The sequence below is a fragment of the Anastrepha obliqua genome, chromosome 1 (genome assembly GCF_027943255.1).
Source record: "Anastrepha obliqua isolate idAnaObli1 chromosome 1, idAnaObli1_1.0, whole genome shotgun sequence".
Lineage (NCBI taxonomy): Eukaryota > Metazoa > Arthropoda > Insecta > Diptera > Tephritidae > Anastrepha > Anastrepha obliqua.
This window is the reverse complement of record NC_072892.1, coordinates 31,346,165-31,360,813: the sequence shown is the minus strand read 5'-3', so window position 1 is coordinate 31,360,813 and position 14,649 is coordinate 31,346,165. Positions and strand designations below refer to the sequence as shown.

Genomic DNA, 14,649 nt, shown 5'->3' with positions numbered 1-14,649 from the left:
ACAGCTCATTCACCCAGTAGTTTTCTGCTATGTCGCTGTGACCATGAACCCAAATGAACGTAATATCGAAGTGTGCGGATGCAGTCGAGAGAGATATCAGGCATTCCCCAACTGATTTCGAATGCACAAACAACGAGGCCTAAGCCCTAAATGCGGTATGGATGTCGGAGTAGATTTTTACCTGCCTTACCGAAATTGCAGAGGTAAGCAACTAATCCATTGCTTCTTTAATTGCGGCTACCACAGCTTGGAAAATATTACAGTGCTCCTCTGTCTCCAAATGTTGCACAACGCCCACTCTTCCCTTGAGGGAATATGTATAGAAAAAGTATCGCACGGGGCCAGCGAGAGTGTACATTGATCAAGCACCATGGGGATGAACTCAAAGTTTTTAAGAATACTTGAGTCTCCTTAACTTAAGTCTAACTTGTGGCCCAAATACCTAAATCTGATTGCAGCGCGTGAAGCGGCAGTTTTGCCTGCGATGTCCACAGGTACCATATTCAGTACGGCGTTAAGCACTACTGAAGGAGTGGTCCGGAGTGTCCTAATGATTATTTTGTATTTGTATCTATTAAAAGAAGTAGAGGAGTGAAGCCTTTATTTACAACTCTTTACCTCATACTATTGGTGGAAGAAAAAAGAAGCGCTGATAACTTCCGATTTTATTTACCTACCTTGGCTCTTTATTAATTGAGAGTTAATCTTTTTCTTTATTTTAATTGTTTTTGTCTAAACATAGTTTATACCCAAAATTTAACAGACCAAAGTAGTTCAAGTGTATTGTCTGCTTGCCTTTGCGATTTTTATCACTCTGCTCATACGTAATTATAGTTATGAAAATTCTCATCCAGACTTGGCATCTCAATTGTTTCTTCTCGAAAAACAAAATCCACATCCCACAAGCAGTTCAGCACACCCTTTATACTCCTACGCGCTTATTTGGTACTGAATCGCGAACGATGATAAACAAGCAGAAGCTCTCGCAATAGTTATGTAAAAAATATATATTTTCTGTAAAAAACTTACAGTGAAACTGACAAAAGAGATATTGATTATTGAAGCGGCGAAGAAAGAAATGTTCATAGTTTCAAAGGGCACTATTTTAAGAAGGACATGTGGCTCACTGAAGACTAATTAACAACAATCAAATGAGTTCCCGTTGACACAGGACATATGCCAAGCAACACCAAACACAGTGAGAGCCTTAATGATTAAAGGGGGTAATTTAATTTGAAAACGAATCTAGCAAACTAATTGAAAGAAGCATTGAGGTAATTCAGTCATCGTATAAAAAATAAAGGAATAGATATAAATAAAGGGATTTGCCAATAGAGCTAAAAATCAAGAGAAAGAACCTTCGAAGTGAATTTAAGAATTGTCATTAGTATTAATTTTACTTTCTCTTTTGGTTACATGACTGCGTATTTAAATGGAGTTGGATTACAGGTGGCGCAAAATTAATCATCCATTTTTTTTACTCAATAAATAAAAATATTTTGACCAAATTTGACCAAAATCTATGAAAAGGCGGGAAATAAGGTTCTCGGGTTTGTCAACAAGGAGAGGAAAATGTCGATGTCACAAGACTCTTGGGACATAGTCAAACAAAGCAAATTGAAAAATGCAGCTATCGCAAGGCGCCGCAATATGAACTAAGAGCGGAATACAGCCGTTTGAACAGAAGCGGTAAAAATCTACTATATGAAGAGACAAAAGAGTCTGGGTAGATGAGCTCGCCCAAAGACCAGAAAATGCTGCAGCTCTAAGTGACGCGAGGAGACTGTATGAGCAAGGAGTACTGCTGTCAAATGAAAAAGATCAGACATATCGCTCTTTTTAAAGAAATATTGAGTAATCCGACAGACTCGGGCAACGCTGATGAAATGCGTTTTCTTCATACATATACCCAACTATCTCGACGGGTAGACACGTCTCCACTAACTAGAGGACTTAAAGAATAATACAGATAATACCCGGTGCAGATAATATCCGGTATTGGAGTTTCTTAAAAATGTCCCAAAGATGTCTGCTACCATGTGGTTGCCCGTTTTTCACCGAATGTGGGAAAATGAATTTTTACCAGACAGTTTGAGTGAGGGCATACTTGTAAAGATGACAAAAAAGGGTTGCTTCATCCGATCCCAAGCAAAATCCTTCCAAATATTATTCTCAAAGGAATATCTGCTGCTATTGAAGCCAACCCGCGTGAAAATCAATTTTGCTTTAGAGCTTCATGGTCATGTATCCATCATATTAACACCGTGAGAATAATTTTTGACTAGTAGATATGTACGCTTTATAAGGCTCTCATCAGACCCGTCTTATCGTATGGCACAGAAGCTTGGACGATGACAACATCCGATGAGGCGTCCCTTGGAGTGTTTGAGAGAAATAGATTCTGTGGAAAGTTTTTGGACTTTGCACGTTGGCAACGGCGACTATCGCAGACGATGGAACGATGAGCTGTATGAGCTTTATGATGACATATGTAGACGTATCTCAGCGAATAAAGATCCAACTGCTTCGTTGACTAAGTCCGACCGCCCGAATGGATACAAACGCTCCAGCTCCGAAAGTAGTTGATGCGGTGACAGCAGAGGAAGAGTAAGATGGAAAAGGACTTGGCCTCCCATGATGGGTCCAACTGGCGGCGGTTAGCACAAGGAAGAAACGACTGTCGCGCTTCGTCGCACTCAGCCAAAATCGCGTAAGCGGATACTGCGCCAATTGGGAAAAAAGAAGAAGGTAGGTAGGTGAAATTGTTAAAGTACCACCCTGGCACTCGCCAGGTAGCACTAATGCGCCGTTTTGAGATACCTATAGCGAACCAGAGCTGTTGAGATAATGCAGAAGACTGATGAGACTGAAAGGTCCCCCCAGCTTCTGCGATGGGGATTAAATGATAAATCTAGCTTTTCCGCGTGTGTGCCGATCGTCCATGGCCGAGTCGCAAGGACTTTCTGAGTCCTCAGTTTATTGTAATGTGGTCAAAGGGTTTTCGAAATAGCACACGAAGAAATGGAGCTACATCTGTACTGCGCTTTCTTGAGAAATAAGTTGTGCAATTCCCCATTAACAACAGTCGGGTGGATGCCGATGACCGGGTAGGAGGTCTCTGAGACCAAGTCAGTCGATACCTTTCTGGCAAACTCATCAGCAATTTCATTTCCCTCTATATTCTTATGTCCTGGAACCCAGATCTGAGAAATGTTAACTGCACAGGCATGAGATTTGATCTCCTCCTTACAGAAGTTGACGAGTTTGGATCTGCAGCAAAGCGTCGTCAGAGCTTTGAGCGCGGCTTGACTATCGGAATAAATTTTAATATCTCCCTCGCTCCCACGTTTCCTAAGCATTTTGCATGAATGCAGGTTGGAGCAGTGCAATGAGTTTAGATCGTCTGCATGCGCTGCTTTCATGGACTTCAAAAGACCTTTGACAGCCTGAAGCGAGAGTTTATTTGGCGACTGTTAAGAAAAAGTGGTTAGCCAAAAAAAATAATTCATATTCTTAAATCAATGCACACTAATTATAGATGGGAAACCTTTCAGATCCATTTCAAGTTTCTACTGGTGTTCGCCAAGGCTCCATCTTCTCACCTGTGTTGTTCATTCTTGCGTTAGATGAAGTAATGCGATCCGCAATCAATGGCCGATAGGGTACACAATGGACGTCCTTCCATAAGGACTAGTTCCACTAGTTTCGAACTAATAGAAAGGTAATGCAAAGTAGGGAGTAATTAGCTCTTTGTAGGATAGAGCCGTGTAAAATGCGCGAGGTCAGCGTTAATAGCTTTTTACTAAAATAGTTTCATAGATGTGCCCATTTGAAAAATTCACCGACTTTTTATCCATTTTTTAATTTTGCGTTCGTATTTGTTTCTTTAATTTTTTCGTCTATATAAGCAGTGGACGCCGCACGACAGGCAATGGCGAACCGTCGCGTGCATTTCTGCCATGAAAAAGCTTCTCATAAAAAACCATTTGCCAATCAGAGAAGACTTCATACAGGGTGGGCCATGTACAATTTGCTTTTTGAATCGGCTATAAAAAAAACTATTCAATATTTTTTCAAACTTTTTTTTTTATTTTGAAGATTGAATATTGTCATTTATGAATGAGAAATAATATCGTTCAAATGACTGCTACGACTGGCTTTACAGTAGGCCATTCGATCAAACCAATTTTTAAGCACATTTTCGATTGTTTGGGCTCCAATTTCATGAATGGCAACTTCGATTTCGTGTTTTGAAGCATCAGTCGTCTCTGAATGGTTCGCATAGCATTTGTCCTTAACGGCTCCCCACAAAAAATAGTGCAAAGGGCTTAAATCACAGCTCCGAGGGGGCTAATTGGTATCGGAATTTCGGCTGATTATTCGGTTTTCAAAAACGGTAGCCAAAAGTTCGAGTGTAACTTTGGCAGTGTGACAAGTTGCACCGTCCTGTTGAAACCAAATGTCGTCCATGTCATCCTCTTCAATTTTTGGAAACAAAAACTCGTTGAGCATGTTTCGAAAAAAATGGCCCGATGATGCCGCCAGACCAAAAACCGCACCAAACAGGGACTCGTTGTGGATGCATTTGCTTCTCTACAGTAACGTGTGGATTTTCTGAGCCCCAGATCCGACAATTTTGCTTATTGACAAAGCCACCGATGTGAAAATTAACTTCATCAGAAAAGAAGAAGAAGACTCAATTTTGTTCAAGCGTATAGCGTCCCATTTCGTAAATTTTAAGTAAATTATGAACACATTTGACATGTCATTTGTGTTACCATTCTCAAAAAAATAGGTGATTCAAAAAGCAAACGCTATATGGCCCATCCTGTACTATAGGTCCATCCATTTGTGGAACAACATAAAGACGCACATCACAAATAGGAACAGGAGCTCGGTCAAACATCAAACCGGTGTAAGCTCCAAAAACAAAACATATAATTTGTGTTTCTCATCAAATACAATAAAATTATCCAAATAGGCTTTTATATATGGAAAAGAAAGCAGATATGCCAAGTGACCTATTTAGAAGGTCACTCGGTGGGAGATAAAGGATTTGGAGTAGGGTTGTTGATTCGTATGTTAGTGTATGATTTTTTTTATTTGTTTGTGTATATCTATCTTGAGTAGCAGTTCTATTTTACTCACTTGATTTGTTGCATTCCAACAGCAACATTGCCAGCCTGTGTGCATAGCCGGCGCTGGTCTGAAGCCTTGCGCGTCCATATCGGAACGATTTTGTAGCTGCAACTGGTGTTGTGTCCACAGATCACTAACTGTAGTGCTCATGTTTGCATTGGTAGTAGCGCTACTGTTACCACTATTAGAGCTATTGGCTGCAGGTAATAAAAGCTTTGGTGCAGTGCCGGTTAGCGCCCCATCAAAGCCGTATCGAATGTCGTAGCAATTACTCAGCTTAACGCTGTGCTCCACGACGTGCCGCCTGTGTTCAGCGTGACAGCAACAACAGCAGTAACACAAAAGCAGCCACAATACCGGAAATAATCGGAATAATGGATAGATGCGCAATTGCAAAAAGAACTTAAAGAATCGTCGTCGGCGACGCCAACTAACATTCGACATTTGCACACCGGGGCTGTGCTTGCAGGTGCGTCTCATTGTGCTGATGTAACTTTCTTTAAAATCATTTTATTTACGTGAGTGCTTGTTGGCGCTGTCTGTGCTTGTGCTATAATTTCTAATTCACTTTTGTTGGTGTAAAAGATAATCCCTTTTGTAAATTATAGCGTTGACACTTACGCCTCTTTCTATTGATTTTGTCTTTATGCTTTTATGGTTTATTACATCGCTTCCAAGGGAGTTACATCTTGGTAAGAAATTATTCAGCAGAACTCATGGAGCAGAACAGCACTACAGTTGGAGATGGTTTCGTTCATTGTTTGCCAAAGAAAGAGGCACGCAGATCTGAAAACCGCAAAACATAAGCAATAATTATTATTGAAGTAAGGTAAGTTAGTTTCTTTCTAAAATTTTATAATTATATGAAAGTTTTAAGTCAATATTTATAACATTATAGATAGTTGTACTCTTCTTCTTTTTCCTAATTGGCACGATAACCGCTAAGCGACTTTGGCCGAGCTTAAGAAAGCGCGCCAGTAATTTCTTTCTCGTGCTAACTGGCACCAGTTGGACACACCAAGTGAAGTCAACTTCTTCTCCATCTCATATTTCCAACGCAGCTGACTTCCTATGTCTCTGCTACCATCATAAAATACCTGGTGCCGCATGAAATACTTTCAGCGCCGGAGCCTTTGTATTCATTCAGACGACTTGGCGCAGCCAACGAAATCGCTGTACTTTATTCGCTGCGCTATGTCTATTTCGTCGTAAAGCTCATACAGCTCATTGTTTCATCGCCCGCGATACTCGCCGTCGCCAAGTTGCAAAGGTTCAAAAATCGTCCCCCGAATCTATCTCTCAAATACTGAAAGGGATACATCATTGGATAAATGGCTTCTGCGTCCTGCGAGGGGACGGGCATGATAGGGCCCTTATAAAGTGTTAGTTTTGTCCCATTTTGGCCAAATTTTTTTTGTATCATTGCGTGTCAGACTGTTGGCTGAAGTGACAATGCTACTTGCACCACGCAGGATGGCGAGTGCTAGTGCCCTCTCTCGCTAATTTGTCTGCCTTACAATTTCCTGGTACGTCACTATGCCCTGGCACACATATCAAATGGATGCGGAAATATTCTGCCAACTCGCTAAGAGACGCCCGGCATTTGCAAGCCTTGAAGGAATTAGGGACAACCTCATCAAGAGATTTAGTCGCCGCTTGGCGATCGGAGTAAATTTAAACTTCCAAAGGCAGTCACATTTTTGCCTAACCAGACAGCGACCTCATTAATGGCTAGAATATCAGCCTAAAATACGCTACAGTGATTTGGAAGACGAGTCGAAACTCTTACTTTTGGCTTCTTACAGTAAACACCAAAGCCATTTTAATCGTCCAGCTTTGACCCTTCAGTAAAGAACAGTAGGCAATTTTTGTGACCAAGTATATTGTCACCCCACTCCCACTAGCTGAAATTCTAAATAGCCTATGAAAGTATAATTCACTTAAACTATAGTCAACAAATGTTGTTTGGACCCAGACCGAGTGTTAAGACCGAGTATCCAACACCCAGCAGCGCCATACGTTGAACCCTCGCAAAGCTGTTTTTAATCGTAGTCTCATTGAAAGTCGTCCACCAGACTATAATCCCGTAAAGGAGAATAGGTCTGATAACAATTCTATACAGCATGACGGGAAACTCTAAAAGAGAGCTGCCTTGTGTAAATGCGGTCTAACTCAATAAATGCTTCCGAACATATCGCACCCTAAATACAAAAGAGTCACAACTCAAAATGTCCCTTCTGCTCAAATATGAACGAGACGTTATCAATAAAGCGGTCCGCGGATGACATATGGCAAAAATAAATTTTTTGTTTTTTGGTAGGACTGTTATAAGCTTACATGGCAAATTTCAGCGTGATATGTCACATAGTTTGTTTTCTGTGCTACTGTAAACAAGTCAAGCTCGAGTGTGGAAAATTTTGAGTTGTGACCCTTTTGTATTTAGGGTGCGATATGTAGTTTTTCGCAGCTCTTTTGCAGTGCTGCCAAGATATGTTTATTTATGCCAGTTGCTTCATTTATTCGCCACTCACTAATGTATGGAAGTACCGGAAAGGCTAACTCCGCTGTAGAGCTGAGCGTGACAAAGAGTCACAAATTTTTGCTTCAACACCATTTTCAGTCACTCTACCCACGATATACAGAATGCAGAGGTGTGGCCAACATAAGACCGTTAACTGACTTTTTGCAATTTTGAAGGATTCAACTGATTTGTTGACGTAGCCGGGGTTATGACAGTGGTTTGTTTACGAAAAACCTGAGATTGCGTTGGTGATATATGAAAAAATCAACACCGCCATTATTCATGTTACTTCGTGGCCATCTGAACAACTCCTGATTGGACGAGTGTGTGGAGCCGCATGAAATAAGCGGGCGAAATTCTGCTGCGAATCTCCGGTGATGAGGCAGCCGAATTTGCTCTTCCAATTTTACTTCGGTTGGCGAAACCTAGTAATCTATCATCCTTGACTCTACCTCTAAGAATCTTTAGATGGAAGTTTGTGAGAAAAAATCTTCTTGACCTTACCCGAAATATTTTAAGTATTGTATTTTGTGAATCATATCAATAGCTATCAAATTGAGTGTAAATATGTATACTATTAGAGCGCGTGTTTTGAAACACATTTCTTTTAGTGAGAAAATAGACCGAAATCCATGCAATGTAGTTACGCACAAACACTAAATATACAAAAATTTCCATTCTATTCAAGTTTATTTTTCTCTAATTGCTCGCACTTATTTATGTTTTTTTTTATGCTCATAACATTTATTCGAAAAGATCATATTCTAAATTTAGATATTAATATTAAATGTTTAAATATTAATTTGTGAATTAGCCATGAGGCACATCTGCATGCATACCTCTCACACAGACGTATAACGGTGCAGGCGGCATTGCGCCTTAATCAGTAACAGCTTTTTTCTATTTACCGCCATCACATGTCTAAAATTAACAATATTTACACCAATTAGCATACGACCGCTGAAACCACAAAAAAACGAGAAAAATTTCAGGAACATTCTGTGTATGTATGTATGTAAACACAGCCTTTGTTTTCTTGTTTCTAGGGAAAATATTCCAATCATACGAATAACAAGATTAGCTAAAAGTTCATAGAAAATTCTCGAGTACATTGGCAAATATTGCCATTGTATGCTTCGTAAAACGGAAGCATGATTTCAGGAATCCTATCTCCGTAATATGAACATTAAGAAGGATTAATTTCCATAGCCCATAAGAGTCTACAAATCGTTCTCAGCAGAGGCCATAAATGTTATGCTTTTCTTCTAAAGAGTCAATAAATAATTGCTTTTTTACACCAATATATTTTCCGTCAATAAAAGAAATTAGGGCTGGTTAGGTTAGTCAGGTTGCTTGTTTAAGACAAGACACTCGGTCGCCAGAAGGTCTATTGTGACACCTGCACGTGATTTCTATTCCCTAAGTAAGTTGCTTAAACCACTTAGATCTTTTTAAACAGGTCACTAGTCCTCCCAGTGAGACATTTTACAAATTTTCCAGGTCTTTAAAGAAATAATCGCCAAGATATTTGGCACGGCTCCTTTCAAGTGAAAGACAAGTGAGGAGGTGTTGTACCGACTCAATTTATTCTTCATCTCCACAGCTCCTGCGCAAGTCATTGTGAGTTATGCTAGGGTGAGACCATTGTGAGCACTTTGGAGACGCTCCAGTTAGTAGTAAGAGACTACTTTCTATTGGTTTCCGCGGTTACGCTCAAGTCAATCGCAGTATACAGTTATTTTAGAGGAATGCCTTTGTCCTCTACCACTTGCCGAAAATCAAGCTCACAGCCTTTCCTTGCATGATGGAAAGAATAATGAGGTGGCACCTATCGTGTTCCCGTTACTTTGCGCTCAGCGAATTTGACAACTAGTTACGTGATTTTAGCTCCAGTATGGCCAGATTACCATTTTCGTAACTTGATTTATCATTTTTTTTTTTGTTATTTTTATTATTTTTTGTCTCGGAGTTTTAGTTCTTTCTTCATAACATTTTTCTAGCTGTTCTAATTAAAATGTCATGTTTCTAATTTTGTAAAATATACATTTTTTAATAATTATTTAAATAATTCACTCAGTTTTATTTAGCTTTACTTTTTTTTAACATCTGGTGGCATTGCCCGCGAGTACAGGTGTTGTTGGTGTTCTTCTGCTTTCGGCAATCAAATCTCTCTCTCGCTACTGCAGTGTTGCCTAGCTTTGGATATAAAAACGCATTAAAATGCCCATTCAAAGAAAATAACCCAACAAATTTTTATTGAATCACTTAAAGAACTTTGTATGCGTGACAAATTGTCTTTAAAATGTGCGTTTTTTAAATAAATGTGTCATGCTTATGTACAATTTAATTTATGAGGTTTTTTTGTTTAGCGATACTCTTTTGTTAAGGGAACGACTTTTTTACTATATTTGAAGTTATGTAACTAGATAAGGTACTCTTTTTGTAAAAATGTCAGTATGGTTTCTTTAGTAGTTTCTTGTTTATTTTTACAATGAATATAACTCTTAATGTCCTATGTCTCACTAAGGATTGATGACCGGAGGAAACGATTACACCTCTATGGTTTTAATTCAATCTTAAGAAGAGTTGAGAGAGGGGCATTTAATATTTTTGCATAACCTTAAATGGAGCCAAAAATTAAATTTGCACTTTCAAATTATCAAATTTTATAAGAGTAAAAAAATTTTCATTAGCATTAAAATCTTCTCAGAGTGACCTTTTATAACATTCTTTCTTTAATAATACGGTTTTTTATAACTTACAGTTTCGGTAGCTTTAAATTAAACGCAAAAAGAAACAAACACGAAACTTCAAAATTTTCGCATTTTCGGTATTAAAAAGCACTAAATTTATTGCGAAGAGCAAATGGTTGGCAATACTACACAACTCAGCAAACGTGACGTCACGTACGCTCTGATGGGCGCAATCTTGTTTCTATCATTCTTGCTTTCCTTGCACACTCATCCGCTCTTTTATTTTTCTCCACTCCAGAGTGGCCAAGGGCCCAACGAAGTGATGTGTTGTGTTGTTGGATGAGCGGGAGCGATCTCCTGTCTTCTTTAACACATCTTGAAGTGATGCGCGTTGAGGTCAGTGTCTTGATCGCTGCTTGGCTGTACACAAAAATGGTAAGGCTTGCTGGAGGTAATTTCATTAGACTTATCGTTTTTGCTGCTTTGTCTATAGCGTAGATCTCAACTTGGAAGACGCTACACCAGTTAGGGAGTCTAAATAGTAATTTAAGTAGGTATAAGTGTTCGAGTACACTCCCGATCCAGTGACATTGTCCATCTTTGAGGCGTCAGTATAAATCTGGTGACCACTATCATCTGTTATGACTCTGGTCTTCCAATCCTTTCTGTCGGGTATTCGTATTTTTCTTGTATAGTCTTTGTTCAGATCTATCTTGGAAACCGTCTTGCAAGTATTTCACAGATAGTAGAACTGATGCGTGACCGTGCGTGTTTTCTTTTGGCATGCCTACTGCTTTAATCCTGGAAGCAGATTTGGCCGCTATCCCTTTAACATAAATACCATTGATGTGGAATATGTAGAATCACTTCCGATGCCGCCTGATGCGTCGATCGGAGCGCACCTGTTATTCCTACACAAACAAATCGTTGGACTTTCACGAGATTCTTTAGGTAGGATTGTGTATGCACCGGCTCCCACCACACGAAAGCACCATAAGACAAAATGGGTCTGATGGTCATACTGTGCGCCCAGTGGGTGATATACGGTTTCAGGACCCCATTTTTTGCCAAGTGTCCTCTTACAGATAAAGAGTGCATTACAAGCTTTTTTCATACTTTCCTCGGTGTTCATTTAAGAGTAGTCAAAAGTAGTAAAAATTTTGCTTTTATTTTTTGAGTGAAAATAATTTGATTCAGTCAATATAATTTTTTAGTATAAAGTATATAATTGGGCTTACACCCTTTGCTTTGCGTTTGGTCCAGCTCCTCTTCTTATTTGTGGCGTGCGTCTTGATATTTCCACAAATGGAGGCACCTATATGTAGGTTTAAGCCTACTCCGAACAGCAAATGATTTTTTATGAGGAACTTTTTCACGGCAGAAATACACTCGAAGGTTGACCAATGCTTACTGAGGAGCAAAATGAAAAATCACTCAATCATGCTCTTCAGGCACTGTCATATTCTTTTTAAAAAAGGTACAGCCTGGAGAAACAGAATTCTATGAACTTAAAACCTGGCTCCCAGATGGCGTTTACTGATGGGTCGGAATTAGAAGGTGGTAAAACAGGGGTCGGAATTAATTGGCTTAAATTTAAAAAATCCATTCCAAAGGGTTTTTATTCAACAATCTTCTAGGGAAAAATACATGCTATCGAAATATATGTGAGGGAAGATCTTCGTAAGAAAATAAGAGGTGATAAATATTTTAAACAACTTTTCTGTTTTTTGAGCTGTAGGTTATTTACCAGTAAGAACTCTGAAGGTAGTGCGCCATTGCCATTTGCTTTGAAACAACATATGTAATTATAATTATATACTTAAACTTTTTTCACTTACACTTTTTACTTCAAACTTTTTTCACCAGCTCTTTTCGCTGGAAGCAATTGGCATTCTGCTGCAATGCGTGCAAGTTCCCATCGAGTTTTCTGTATTTGGATTTGTTATAAATATTGTAAGTGCCTTTTGCTATACATCTTGCCTTATTCTTATCTTTTTATTTACAAATTTTTATGATATTTAATAATTCTTAATTTCTCACTAAACTTGACAGCGCCATCAGTCGAACTAAGCGTAATCTTTGTAAGCTTTGGCTCAAATCCAAAACGATGCAGCAATCACTTACGGCAATAATAAGTTAAAATTTTGCAAACATACTCGTAATCCCCCCAACAATTTAAGAGCAGCTGATTTCCATGGACGCACAGCCCTCAACCCGCAACAAGCCGTTTGTTGGTGCCAAAAACCGTGCTGCCACACAGTGCGGCCGATTCCCGAAAAGCTGCCCAAAACTCAAAAAATTAAGTAATTGATTCAAAATGAAATGAATGAAAATCCACCCCCTTCCACCCCTATTGGCCACCCCCTCACGTGAAATAGCGTATATTCTAGAACATAATCAAGATGCATGTAAATTTATATGTTTTCGGGGTCGCAAGGTAGCAAGTGGTAGCAGCTGAACCTTGTTTTATTCAGTAACCATTACTTTTTTGAGTATCCTTTAATAGGTTTCAAAGCAGCATATGACGGCGTTGTATTACTATACAGTTTGAAAACTCAAATTTTATAAAAAATTGCAAAAAATGTATCTACGTATTGCTGCAGCTAAAAATTTTGTGTCGAGGTATTGATATGTACTAAAGATTTCTTGTATTTTACTAACCTTCCGAAGATGATTCCATTTGGTTTTGTTCAATTTACTCCATTACAAAATCTTTCAAATGTGTACAACTTTCACTATTCATCGACAGTAATACGATGCGCAAACGAAGGCCACGTTGCGACTGAAAATACAGAGGATACTTAGGGTACAGGACGTTGCTATGAACGGTTTTCACTACTCAAGGCATTACTGTAGCCAACCCAAAGACAAAAAAACTCTATCTAGAAACTTTTTTTTCGACTTTTGGCCAGCTTTTTGGGAATCGGCCGCACTGTGTGCCAGTTTGAAGTTTGCAAGAGGCCATATACATAAGTAAGGATTATAACTTCAGGAGCGTCATAATTTTTGCTGACGAAAGCAAGTTTAACCTTTTCAGATTAGGCGGTAAAAGTTTTGTTTGGAGAAAACCATATGCAGAGTTGCAAGCACAAAATCTGCGCAGCACAGCCAAGCACCGAGAAGGACACTTAGTGGATAGGGATGCATATCACCTGAAGGAACCTTTCACATTCACAGGAGCTTTCACTTTTATTGAAAGTAATATGGATATGCACAAAAATATTTGGGTATTTTAAAGGCCGCCGTAACCGAATGGATTGGCGCGTGACTGCCATTCGAAAGTGGCCAGGTTCTAAACCAAGGGCATAAAACACCAAATGATGCAGACAGTGGCAAACCTCCGAGTGTTTTTCTGCCATGGAAAAGCTTCTCATGAAAAACCATATGTCGTTCAGAGGCGGCTTAAAACTGTAGGTTTCTCCATTTGTGGAAAAACATCAAGACAAGGAAGAGCTCGGCTAAGCACCTTATGTCAATAAAGGGTGCAGGAAAGCGCCAATAATACATATATAAAGAAAAATTAGTTATTAGTATAACGACTCGAGGCATAAGGCGGCGATTGTACAGAATTAACTCATTGGAAGTGTCCTCATTTTGTTTAAACTCCAGGGCGATCGACAGATTTGAATATTTATGGAAACCTGTGGTCTGTTATAGGTGAAGAGATTCAAAAACATGAAATTTGAAACAAAACCTGAACTCAAACACCCCACTAAAATGGAGTAAAAGTGGACTGTACAAAGATTTCTTCTTAATACATCATGAATCGGATGCAAAGAGGCTGTTATTGGTAAAAGGAGTTATCTAAGTGAGGAGTTAGCTCTGGCAACGCAGTCGATATGAGAACACCACCTCGTACTTCGAACTTCCAAAATTGTGCTAAGGGCTTGGAATATCAAAACTGCCAACTTTATTTTATCGCTGTATAGGAAAGACTGCAAAATACTGGTTAGAGTGCTGATGGGACACTGTCTCACCCCACATTACACAACCAAAATTCGATTAGTCCGCACTTTGAAACCAATCTGTACTTAAAAACGGGATTACCCATACAAAATTTCTCCCTCGAAATTCAAGATTATAAAACAGTCTTCGATTATTAGACAATTTGTTCGGTACAACCCTGTGTTTTCTGTGCTATCGATAAATATTATTACGAATTTAAAAAGAAACATCAAAGTAAAAATTAAATTAAATGGACGCCGGCCAAGAAAAGAGGCTTGTAATAAAATGATTGCATTATATTTGGCTGAAAAATCACAACCAGCGATTGTTCGTGATCTCGAGCACCTTAAA

The 14,649-nt window shown here is 39.1% G+C and overlaps 1 protein-coding gene across 1 annotated transcript in view; it reads right to left on the bottom strand.

Annotated features, from left to right (window-relative positions):
* Positions 1-5,619, bottom strand: part of LOC129250017 (thyrotropin receptor) — a 76,606-nt gene extending 70,987 nt beyond the window's left edge. Inside the window, exon 1 of the mRNA XM_054889668.1 lies at positions 5,149-5,619. Coding sequence (XP_054745643.1) covers positions 5,149-5,619 — 471 coding nt within the window. The remainder of the gene's footprint in view (positions 1-5,148) is intronic.
* Between the last annotated feature and the right edge of the window lie 9,030 nt (positions 5,620-14,649).